General features: G+C 39.4%; 1 protein-coding gene across 1 annotated transcript; it reads right to left on the bottom strand.

Moving 5' to 3' along the window:
- Positions 1–3,532: 3,532 nt before the first annotated feature.
- Positions 3,533–12,630, bottom strand: tacr2 (tachykinin receptor 2). Its single transcript, XM_085371689.1, has 8 exons — positions 12,585–12,630; positions 11,694–11,858; positions 10,213–10,508; positions 6,038–6,232; positions 4,324–4,474; positions 4,081–4,200; positions 3,928–4,004; positions 3,533–3,836 (listed from the first exon to the last, which is right to left on the bottom strand). Exons 2-8 carry the CDS (start codon positions 11,826–11,828, stop codon positions 3,533–3,535), a joined length of 1,278 nt encoding a protein of 425 aa, XP_085227815.1. The 5' UTR covers positions 11,829–11,858; positions 12,585–12,630.
- Positions 12,631–12,950: the final 320 nt, after the last annotated feature.

Here is a 12,950-nt window from a genome sequence, read left to right as displayed (position 1 = left end):
CGTTTGTTAAGCTTAACGCAGGAATGCTTTACAAACATTCAGAGATGGACTTACACACTTGCTGTACTTCTCTCGGGGATAACTTTGTCGGAGATGAAATGCCGGGTTGCTAGCGAAGCTCCAAATGCTATCCAGACCACTGACAGGTCCCGCATGCCACAGCCGCTCTATCACGTGATGCATACTGCTCCGACGTGCTAACGTTCTGAGGTGAGTTACGGCGTGTTGCAAGTTTTGTGAGGTGCTTTCGTGATATTTAATGGATCGGATTACATTTTTTATTTTTCTCCGATATCCGATCCAGTAATTTAGGTCAGTATCGGACCGATACCGATACGTAATATCGGATCGGTCCATCTCTAGTCTGTAGTGTAAACTATGTGTCCTGTTGTTGGTACCGGTCACAGCTGCTGTTAGTGTGTTCATTTCTTAAGAAGTCCTGGCTAACCTCATCACCATGATGATACCTTAACAGCTATTTAATTATGAAACAGAAATGTGGTGCTAACACGGATGCCAGGGGAATAACAACAGCAGCCATAGTGTGTATAAACTCACATGAACATTACAGAACTTTTAAAAGAGTTTTAACATGTTGGCCAATAATAAAAGCATGTACTCTACTCGCCCCTTTAATATCACCATGTGCTCCTAAAAGCTCAGGAGGATGTCTAAGGTAACTACTGTCAGGCTCATTCATGTAGCATAACTTATGCAAATTGATATTTATTTTCATTGTGTTAAAAGCAAAAGGGAAAAAAAAGTCTCAAAGTTACGACGGCTTAGATTCATTATGAAGCAATTAAAGAGCACAAGAAGAAAATATTCTATTGTTAGATCAGTGGTGCCCGTGGAGGACGGGATATGGTTGAGATGCCACCTTTTTAAATATTCAAATGAATACCAGCTGAGCTAAAAGAATGTCCTTTCCTACCTTTTAGTCATATTGTATGATTAAAGAAGTCAGGTAGCTCCTTTACTCTGCCTTCAGATTGACCCCAGAATGTCCAGTCGCACACAAACGCTTGAATCTGTGTGATTCTGCTAACAAAGGATGTATCTGTCCCACATCGCCAATCAGTCACTTAATAAAGTCAAACCTGTGTAAACATGATGTCGTGGTTGGTTTGTTTTTGTTTGTGCATTGATCATTTAGCACTCACGTAGTTGTGAATCTCTTCAGTGGTGTTACAAATGTATTCAGTGTGAGCTAAAGGTCAAAGCAACCCTGCGGTGCTGAAGTTGCACACTTAGAGCTCTGTTAACAGCTACAGCAGTTATAATTCAGGCGTTAGATGGGGCACAAATAAATGTGTGTCAGTACTTCCTGTATTGTAACTTTATTAGCACTGTCACATTATTTAAACTTTTTTATTTCAGCCACAGACGACAAAAATCCTGCTTCGTATAGACAACAAGACACTTAACACAACCACAGTGCGTGCTTAAAACATCAAAAAGTTTCCAATAATCAAACGTTTTTACTTCATCCTGAAACCTAATGCTCACAGGTTACAATATTTAAAGCGTCATTTTCTGACTCTTTAACTGTGCGACAACCACAAGTTTCATATTTACTTCTGGGTATTTTACATGAATGTCTTCAGTAGATAGCATCACTATGTTTCACATTTGATTGTACTAAGTAGCGGCACTTGAATTTTTAATGTAGACTTTATCCAGTGAACTCACAATATAAGAGGAAAAATACTGTATTAATGTGCACCATGTAACAAATGTGTGAAGGGGGAAAGAACTGCACAGCAACAAATACATGCAAACCAGACAACTGATTAATTTAAGGCAAAAATGGGAGAAGGAGGCGTATTTACTGGCGATTTTCTGACATCACTTTGAGCTTTAATTGATCTCTGAATGTTTTATGAGTGATCAATATGAGTAAAAGCCAGATTAAAAAGACTAACTACGCTGTTGCTGCCAATTCTGAATCCCAGCAAACTTAAAGAATGAGTGAATTACTTTGATTATCGAGAGTTAATATAGAAGAGAAATTAAATAAAACACCTATTTTAGCTTAATTGTTAAAGAAAGCCTTATATCAAATGAAGACGCTACACAACAACATTATTAAGGGTTTGGACTGTTTGTCCGTTCTCTGCACAAGAAAACCAGTAACCACAGTTAAATGTTTCCAGTAACACTTGAATGTCCAAGATGGAGGAAAGAGAGCATGTAGAGGTCTGGACGGCAACGGGGGAGGACACTTTTGGAGTGGAATACACTTCTAAAAGCATGAAGGGAACACTTGATCATCACACTATGACACAAAGTCAGTTCAGCTTCAGGGAAATCAGTCTGTCCAGTTAGGATGAAAGTCACAGCCGCTGCACTGGAGGAGCATCAAGTGGCCTCAGACCACTGCTCCTTCCTTAACCCTTTTCTCTTGTTTTAATTTTTGCTAACGTCCTTGACACTACTATTTGCATGAAATTGTACCTGCATCCCATTTAGGACGCAAACGTAGTCCACCTCCTCCAGTAGATGTTTGCTGTGTATCCCAGCACAGTCCCGAGAGTGTGGAGGTGATACCAGGAGGAGACAGGCTGTGCCACAAGGAGAGCTGGACAGAGCTGTAGAAAAGCATCGACCTAGCAGCAGGACAAGTATCTGCTTCTTTGCTCTAAAGAGGGTGAGGAGGAGTACTGCAAGAGCTCTACAAAATAAGGCTACTGATGTGCATGCCCCTGACAAAACTGTTAGAATTAGACCTACAACGGTCTTATGTCCTTTAGTGAGACCTGTGCACACTGAGCAAATATGACAGCTTTTAAAGAGATTGTGGACGCCATGATAAACATGACCTTTTGGCAGTGGGTCAGTGATAGTCTGGGGAAGCATATCCTTGGAGGCTTGCACAGACCTCCACCTGCTTGGTCAGTGATACCCTGACTGCTATATGATACCAGAGAGAAATCCTCAGACTGACTGTCAACTAGCCAAATAGATTATCAAGTAACTCACTGATGCCTTGAAACAAATCTGGGAGGAGATCTTCCAGGATACTATCCAGTATCTCATCAGGAGTATATCCAGACATATCCAGTAAACATTACCGAGGCACATTATGACACAAGCTGGAACAGCCTGTGAATTTATGTTTGACTTTGGTGTGAGGATTTTGGTTTCCACTTTTACTTCACTTTAATTACACAAAGTATATCAGTAAAGGTTATCTGACCACGATGAAAACATATTTTAGTGTTCGCGTAATTTCTTGGAGCAGTGTAAATAGATCAAGGTTGGATTAATCTACACACAGCCACAAATGTTTCAGTGGCATAATTAAATGTTTTGCATGTGCTGCAATAGCTTGATAGTCACATTCATTCATCCATCGTGTATTATACAAAGTTCCTGATCCACAGGAATGAATGCCTTAGTTTGATTAACTCTGTCCAGTACTCCGCAGGGCTTCCTCTGTCTCCACCAGCTGTAGTGTTTTTATTCACAATTCAGAAAAATCCTGCTGCCTTCCCTTTGAGAATGTCCTCATCATGATGTCTGTCAGCGATCACTGGGTGTGCTCCATAAGCGCCACAGCTGGAGATTTTGTGTCGTCCAGTTTCTTCACCGGATGCGAGTTGCGTGTGTTCTTCTTAAGGTGTCTGCGAGCATCTCTCTCTGTGACCAGGTCACTGCTGGCAAGCGTGTTTGAGACGTATGTAGTGTTTGTTCTAATAGATGACATGTCATTGCGGTGGCTGCGGGTCATGGTGACTCTGAAGGTGTGTGTGTGCTGCAGTTCCATCTTGTCCTCCTCTGACACTTTGATGAAGGGACACCAAGCAAAGGCATGACGGAAACCAGCGCGAAACCTGCAGGAAAAGATGGATTTATGTCCGATTTACTGACGTTTTTGAAGCTATAATATTATTTTTAAACTCGGCACAATTACTGCCAGATCACCTTTGGTTTAGACAGCAGTAAATAATAGGATTGTACATAGTTGAACTCATTGCCAGCCAGAATATGGCCAGATACACCTGATGAAGACAGAAAATAATGAGTAAACACAAAACTACAGATTCAAGAATATAAAACAGAGAGGCATCCGTGAACCTGCTGAATGTAATGTTGCTTATAAATGTCTCTGTTAAATGATCCCAGTATGAAGTAGACATGGTAGGGCAGCCAGCATAGGGCAAACGTCACCACCACCACAACCATCATCTTCACCACCTATGGAAAATAAGAAGACATATGAGCCTGAGTAATTGCTGCTGTGTTTTTTTCTGTTAAGATCAGGTCAGCTCAGAGGATTTGTAGTCAAACTGAGTAGTAAAAAAAAAGGAACAGTGTAACCTTTCTCTTGGCATTTATCTGGCTATGGTAATGGTCTGACGCCTCTCCAGGGATGTGCCCACCCCACAGCGATCGGCCGACTATAGTGTATGTCACCAGCATCACCAGCAGAGGGAGAAGGTAGATCAGCAATATAACCGCAAACTGATAACTACATGGAGAAAAAGAGATGAGAAACGGTAACACAACATTCAACCTTTAGATTGTGTCAGCTGTTATCACCAAGCCATCACCACAAATCCGATGTTAGTGTGCCGTTTGCAAATTCAATACCATTTAAATTTTTTCAGTTTGTGCTTTTCTACATGTCTCTCACCGAGCAATAACTACTTTTTGCATTTGATGAAACCTGGAAAATTGCTTCGAAACTGTTTAGCAACATGGATATTAAATGCTTAATTTCTATGTCAGGCAGAAAACAACAACAAACATTTTAACCTTCCAGCAGTTTTAGTGCAAGAGGTCTCAGAGAAGCCAAGGCTCTGTCTTCCTGTCTGTGATTTTCTTTCTTTGTCAGGCTTTAGAGAATTAAGCTTGTTATTGGAGACCTAAGCCAATCACAGAGATCAGATGAGTACATAAAGATCAAATTGAAGGAGTCAGGCAGATGGATTTGTCCTTGGAGTTCAAAGATAAAGTTCAAAAGTAATCATGTATGAAGACACTTTCCTTCTTTTCCTTTCCTCAGCTGCCTTCTGCAGCTTGAACCTGTGTCAATAACCGACCTTTCTGCCACACTTCTAAAATGTATGCTCATTAGCAACTTATAGAGGTTTTGATGAATTATACAATAGATAAAATATGAAAGAGTCAAGTTATTGAAACTATTTTCAAGTTTTAAACTATTAAAACTTGAATAACTGAGCTTTACAAATCTTTCTGCTACCCGTCACGTGCACAGAGTTTATGAGGACACACAACACAAGGTTGATGAACAAGAATGAATGTAAACATGAATGTGAGATCTGAACAGTTTGTGTGAAGGAGAGCTTCTTAGATTTAGATTTGTGTTATCTGAAGTGCACTTTGGAAGACATATATATAAGTTAAAACATGAAAGACTTCCAAGGCTCTTTTTTAAAAAGCTTAATTTTAATGCCATAGTCTTGTTTGACCTTAAAACCACCTACACGGTGGGGAATCAAGTTTGCCGGTAGTTGAAAAGCTGACTTTTTCTAAAAAATCTGTTTAGCTTTCCAATCAAAGTTCTTAAATACCTTTATTAAATGTTGCATGCCAAAATGCATTTTGGCATGCAACATTTAATAAAGGTATTTTAAAATGTTATTTAAAAGGAGAGTGCCTTGGAGTTCTTTGATGTTTTAGATGAACACAAGATTGATTTAACCTGAGCAGTCATAGCAACATTTAACATAGCCACTCCTCGCTTGCTTTCATTGTAAATGTAAAAATCTGATCAACCTCGTTCACTTTTAAATGCTGTATTAGAAGAAATGAAGCCGAGCAGAAGAAAAACAATTTGGAGATCCAACTTGAGGTCAAAGTTTTTACCTTCTATGTAAACATTTATTTTATTCAGTTTTTGTCCAACTTTCTTTTAGATATTTTTGCCAGTGCTTAAGTAGAAACTTTTGCTCAATCCAAATAGGTAAACACACACATCTGCATTTAAAGAGTGGCACAAATAGCTCCTAAACTGACAGACCTGTTAGCGATGTCACCATCTATGCACGTGTGTGCCTCTTTATTTCACCTTAGTTGATGTGTTCCTCCATAATCATCAGGCCAGTCAACCATACACACAGTTCTGGGGTAATAAAATCTTGTCACACTGTAGTAGCACTGAGGAAACGCCAGTGATACTGCCACAATCCATATCAGGGCAATCACCACCTTTGTAGAGGTGGAGGAGAGGCGAGGCTTCAGAGGATGGATGATGGCCATGTACCTGAAAAAGACAGAAACTTTTGTATGATTACACCTTCACATGTCTTTGTCTAAAGAAACTCAGTCATAGGTGCACTGATAGGGAAAACAGGGCAATGCTTTAAAGCTTTTAGTGTGTGAAAAAAAGTGACATTTTCTTTTCATGACAGAAAACTACCCACTCATCAATCAAACCATCAGCTGCAAAACAACAGCTTCAAAGCTGAGCAGTAATCAAAAGGTTCCTGCTGAGTGTTTGTTTTAAACAACCTTTTTTCAAAGTGTTTTTCCTATTTTGAACAAACAAAAACATTTCTTTAGTAATTATTTATTTGTGGAATATATGCTAACTGTCAGAGGTCAAGTGATAAAAGCCCAGGATAATAACCATTTAAAACCCACGCAATCCTTTTAAAAAATATTCGGATACAATAAAAATAATTAAAAATCAGTGACATCCCGTAATTCAGGTTAATGATGGTATATTAAAAAACTCCTTTCCCGCCAATCTACCATATAATACAGAAGTTACCTCATTAAAAGTTGAAGGTGAAATAATGTTAATAACTGCCAATGAATGCGGTAGCTATGGCAACCCATCTCAACCAGTATGCAGTCTACTTTTTTCAACTTAGCACTATTGCATGGTATTGTTAAAATTACGGTGAAATCGGTCATCTGTGGTTATGAGTCATAAACTTACATTATTGTGGAGTGGCTTTGTCAATGTTCTGTGGATAATAACAGCTTCATGAGATCTTACATAAACGTTTCGCATAAAGATGAAAGTTTGAAAGTAGAACCTATAACAAGTTTTTATTTCCTTTTTACCGACATCTAGTTCTCACTAGATGTCGGTAGCAACCCATCCAATCCACACATGGAAAGAAATCAAACCATATATGTTATGTGTAGTGATGAGAAATGACACAGGGGAAAAGTACTGAAAACACAAAGAAAGGGAGATGCAAAAAGACATGGAAATTATTGACACCAGCTGAAATTACTGCGGTGTTACACGAAACATGATGGGTAAAACCAATGAGCTCTCTCAAGACCTTTGCAACCTTATTGTTGCAAAGCATACTGATGGCATTGGTTACAGAAGAATTTCTAAACTACTCTAGGTCCCAGTGAGCACTGTTGGGGACATTAGCTGAAAGTGGAATTTCACCATAAACCAGCCATGACCAGGTGCTCCCCACAAAACTTCAGACAAAGGAGTGAAAAGAATTATCAGAAAAGTTGTCAAAGAGCCAAGGACTGCTTGTGGAGAGCCAAAGAAATAATACCTGGAAGCAGCAGGTATAATTGCTTCAAAGAAAGCAAGCAATGCACTCGCCCATCATGGCCTGTATGCACGCTCACCATGCTGGAACATGACACAGACCACTGCTAAAGAAAGAGCATGTTGAAGCATGTTCAAAGTTTGCTGAACAATCCTGTGAAATACTGGAAGCATAAAGTCTGTGGGGCGGCTTTTCTGCATACATCACCCTTCATGTAACTGATCTAAGGATGAGAGTTCATAGGACCCAAGGAGCCTTCGGGATTTGAAGACTGTCTGTGAGGAAGAATAGGCCAAAATCACACCTGAGTAATTTGACTAGCATGTGACTAGTTTCTGTCATTACCTGCAAAGTCTTTTGTACAAAGTACTACATACATTTCAGTAAGCGGGTTCAATACTTTCCCCCCTCTGTCTTTTCTTATTATTACACATAATTTATGGAAATCAATGGTTTGATTTCTTTGCGTTTTTGCATTGGATGGGTTGTTACTGACATTTGGTGAGAATTTCATGTCAATCGCACCTTTAGAAGTATATTTACTTAGTAAACTGGTGATGGATTCAACTTCACTTATTTTACCCACTGTGTCCTTTACCCAGTCTGATGCAAACCTAAAACAAAGAGACAAACAATCATTCGCACTCACATTCACACCTATGGGCAATTTAGAATCTCTAAGTAACCTAACCCCACTAATTGCATGTCTTTGGACTGTGGGAGGAAGACACAGTCCCTTAAGAAAACCCACACAAACAAAGTCACCAGATCTTAATCCAATAGAGTAGTTGTATAATGACCACAAGGAGCAACAGTGTGCTGCTGTCAAATGAATATGGACCAAAATCTCAGAGGAAGTTTCCAGCACCTTGATCAATCTGAGCCAAAAAAAAACCCAGTAAGAATTAATGGATCTGCTAGAAAGATTTGGTTAATAAACTGCTTTTTTCAGAAAAAAAAAGGAAAAAAGACAATTAATTGCATCAGATTTTTAAAAAGTCACATCAAAGTAGATACTATAAGAGTAATGGAAAAGAAGAGTATTGGGAATTGATTAATACCATTTAAAAATGATTCACACTTTCAAAATTAAAATAAAAAGCTAGTCCTTCTTCCATTATCTGCTCGTTATCCAGGTCCTGAGCAACAGAGCAGCAATCTAAGCACATTTTCCAGACCTTCCTTCCCCGTGAATACTAAAGATTGCTGATTGCTGTTATAATGTTTCAGTATTTAGTCCAGCATCATTTTGCTTGCAGAGCTACCTGAAAACACTTGGACACTTGGAAAATCAGAAAGTTGCTGCGACAGCTGTGGTTTCCTTCATGTTTCAGTCAAAGCTGTCAGGTCATCCCCACTAAAACATCAATGATCTGACATTTTTCAGCAGCCCACAGGTGTTCTGTGGGATTTAGGTCAAGCCTCCAAGAGGAGGACCACACTGACTTGGATGTTTTCTAGTTTTTCTTTGCATCCCATAATGGTTTATTTTATATAAGATAGCTTTATTACAATCATAAGAGTTTATGGATAGTCTAAATCCACAAAGAGGTTTTGCTGCATCATATATAGGTGAACAATTCTGAGTTCATCAAGTAAATCATGATGAAAATAAAACAAAAAACAAATAGTTCTTAATAACACATTTAATTCTCAGTTTGTGTTCCTGCTGTGTGTTCAAAATCATTGTACGGTTGTCATTAGGGTGAAACACCCTTCTTTGATGTTGATTATTTTTATCTTGAAGGAGTGTCATATTGCATAAGGTCGGTCCTATAAATTTGTAACTATCTTACTACAAGTATCACATACTGAGCATAGATTTTATACCTTACTCAGTATATGATATTTTATTCGGGCTGACCATTCATGCTCCAGTAAGCATTACTGGCATCTGTGTTTCATCTGTGTCCGCCTGCTGACCTATATCTCCTTCATGCAGCATTTTCATTTGTACTGCCTGCTGAGAATGAGAGCAAATCATGCTCCTCAAGGAGCTGTTGTTTGAGCTCAAATGTCGAAACCCTTATTCTTCCAGAAACTCTGAAAATGATCCGTGTTCTTGCAGAAAAGAGATGCCTTTGCCCAGATCTGCTAGTTGCTTGAAACAATATGCCACTATGTTGATTTTTTTCATTAAGTTGTGATGATTCCTTTTTTTGACTGCTTTCATAATGCACTTTCTAAATAGTGTTTGCATAAAATGGGGATCAGTCACCCCATTAGTGTCTGATTGGTAGCACAAAAGAGCCTCTGATGTAATGACTTGTTCATTTTAATAGCAGTTGACCTCATATTTTTCACATGATCCCTTTGGCTCCAGTGCTGAGTTCCCCTTTTTTCCCCTGTCGCTCATGCCCCCAGTCTCCCTCCCCTCACCTATTTAAATCCCTTTTTGTGTAGGTGTTTCTATGTTTTTGTTGCTGTTCAACTCTGTGAAGGTGGTGCTACTCCATCCCTGCCTTTTCCTAATCGCCTCTAATGACATTTAAACTACAGCTCATTAATCTGTAGACATGTTCAGACAACTAGATTTTCAAGCCTAACGCTGTGATTTTTTCACACTTCATATGCTCATATGCTGGTTTCCCTGTACTCCAGATTGCCTGCTGTGCCAGTCTGCAGCTCAGTGTTCAGTCTACCTTTTTTAATGCACAGTATAGTTCATTGTCGTTATTCACTTATTCTGAACTCTATAGGAGAGTGTTCTTACCTGTCCACTGCAATGGCAGCCATTGAGTATATGGACGAAAACATGGCAGTGATGGGGAAGAAGTTCTGAAACCTGCAGTAACCCAAGCCAAAGTACCAGTCATTGTGAAGCGCATACACAAAGTTAAAAAGGGTGTTAAAGCTCGCCATGGAAACGTCAGAGAAAGCCAGGTTGACAATGAAGTAATTGGTCACAGTCCTCATGCGCCTGTGAGCGAGGATAATCCAGATCACTGTGACGTTCCCAGTGATGGACACCAGGATGATGAGGGAGTACGCTATAGCCCAGAGAGCCACCTGGGAGAGGAGAGGAGACCTTTAATGTCAGCATCTTATACGCAGTTACAAAAAAAAAAAACACAATAAAGGAACTCACAAATACGTATATATTTGCAAACCCCACCCTATCCCTGCACAGGATGTCTACAGCAAGTGGTATATGGACTGACACTTTTGTAGCACATTCCTAATTTATTTGAGCACTCAAAGCATTTTCTTACTACAACCCTCATTAGCCCATTTGTACAAACATCTTTTCCTGTGTCTGAGTGCTTTTATCCTAACGCTCACACTCGGATGGATACATCAGGGGAAACTAAGGGTTTAGTAGCTTGCTCAAAGATACCTCAACATAATGACAAGAGGAAAAGAGATCGAGCCACCAACCTTACAATTAGTAGATACCTCAGTCTACCTCCTGAGACGTAACAACTCTGAACAACAAACATTTTCAGAAATCTTAAGTTTCTTTACACAGGGAATTCCTAGTTTATCTCATCCCCCAAAGAGAGATAAACCGATCAAAGTCAGCTTCCAGGTAAAGTCTATTCTGTGATAAGCAACCACCAATCTTCAGCATTTTTTAATATCTGTAGACCCCGTTCCTTTCATTGTCTGACCTATAAGAAAATTAATAGGACAGACATGCTGCACTTTATCTGGGGCCAGAAATGAAAACCCTGACATCCATCACCTGTTCATACCCAGTCAACCACTGTCGCAGAAATGTAAAGCAATGAGCTACTTCAGACAGCCAAGCACAGATAGGAGGAGAGGACTGTAAACTGTGCACGGTGTGGTGCAGGTTTAAATGACTGTGGGGGAGTTAAAAGTGTTTAGAGGAATGAGCAAAAAGCCTTCAGATAACTTAACTAATATACAGTCTGTGAAGTGAAAATGTCCTTTGAATCAGCCCCACATTTTGTCCCTGAGACAAATCACATTCACCAGTAAGCCTTTACTTCATTCTGTTGAGTTTCTGTCTGTTTCAGGCACTTTACTTAGATTTCACAACAATGATGTCACTGACATATGGTTTTTACCCTTCAACATTATACAAGTAAAAAAAAGAATACACCTGTTTACTTCACTGAGTCGTCTTTCTTACTTCTTTCATTAATATCATCATCAGTGTCATCTTTTTAAATTCTGCAGTTCTGACTTTAATCACTTTCATTTGTTATCTCAGTGTTTTTCTCTCACCTGCCAGTCGGGCTGTTGGAACTGATTCAAGGTCGTCTCGTTCCCGTCCTCCAACCACTCAGTGGTCATCGACAATGGCCACGAAGTGGTCTCTTCATCTCGTTCAATATGTTGTATCAGACTACCGGCGTCCATGTTGGCTTTCTGTCTTACCGGTGACAGAACCTGTAGATATAATTGTATATACGTTGTGCGTCATGCGTAATTATCCACAATGACCGACAAATTAAAAAAAACAAACAAACAAACAAACACTCTCTTGTAGGGGGATTATGAGTAAATACACTCGCGTGTGTATCATTGTGTCTATAAAATGATTTCTTCATTTTGTACGCTATAATTAGAGGCACTGAAACCACCCCAATAATAGCTTATTTTCCCACTTCAACACGCACTAGCTTTAAGCTGCATCAACTCCAAAACAAGGTGCGAATGTGTTAATCTCCTTGCTGTTCATTGTAGTAGGGCGGTTTCAATTTGTATTAAAGTTTTTGAGTCTGATTTGAGACAACCATATCAATCGTTGTGACGGCATCCGGCTTTTGATTACAAGCATTAACAACAGGATGCAAGTATTACCGTGGTGACAACTTCCAGACTCTCCCGACAGCTTAATTTTTTTGCTACAAGACGATTGTTTAAAAAAAAAAAAAATTAAAAATGACTTTCTTTCTTATTTTGTTTTATTATATCTTAATTCATTTATTAATTCATTAAAGGTGCTTTGAGATTAACTAAATAGATGCACGACTGAGCATGAATTACGCACATTTGTCACATACAGTGTGTTTCTTTGGCTGCCTTAACTCCACAAGTGATAAATTCATGCACTGGACAATACCCGGAGAAAACCTAAACCTGAATCATATTATTAGTTTTCATCTGTCTTACCCGTCTATTAATGGTCAAGTTGAAACTCAATCCATTGCTTTTGTCCAAAAATCAGATTCCTTCTGCGTAAAGGACAAACAGGTCCATCCAATAATCCATTAAGGTATTTCTCCGGATTCCCCGCTCACTCCTTCTCACACACGCATATATTCTGCCTCTCTCTACTGGAATGTGTGACTTGCTCATGTTGATCTGAGAGTGAGAAGCGCAGACGTTCAGGCACGCTACCGTGCGCGCAGAGTCGCGCCAAAATCCTCCACTACCAGAGGGAGAGAGATGAAGAGAGGTACGAGGTGTAAAATCCTGACAAAATAAACGTCTAACAAGAAAGATAAATGTGATGGAAAGAACTAAGAGTTAAACAGA

The sequence above is a fragment of the Diplotaxodon limnothrissa genome, linkage group LG1, assembly GCF_057381915.1.
Source record: "Diplotaxodon limnothrissa isolate DT_005_m linkage group LG1, D_limnothrissa_male_GT1.1, whole genome shotgun sequence".
NCBI lineage: Eukaryota > Metazoa > Chordata > Actinopteri > Cichliformes > Cichlidae > Diplotaxodon > Diplotaxodon limnothrissa.
The sequence above is the reverse complement of the archived record's forward strand: the minus strand, read 5'-3'. Positions and strand labels throughout refer to the sequence as shown.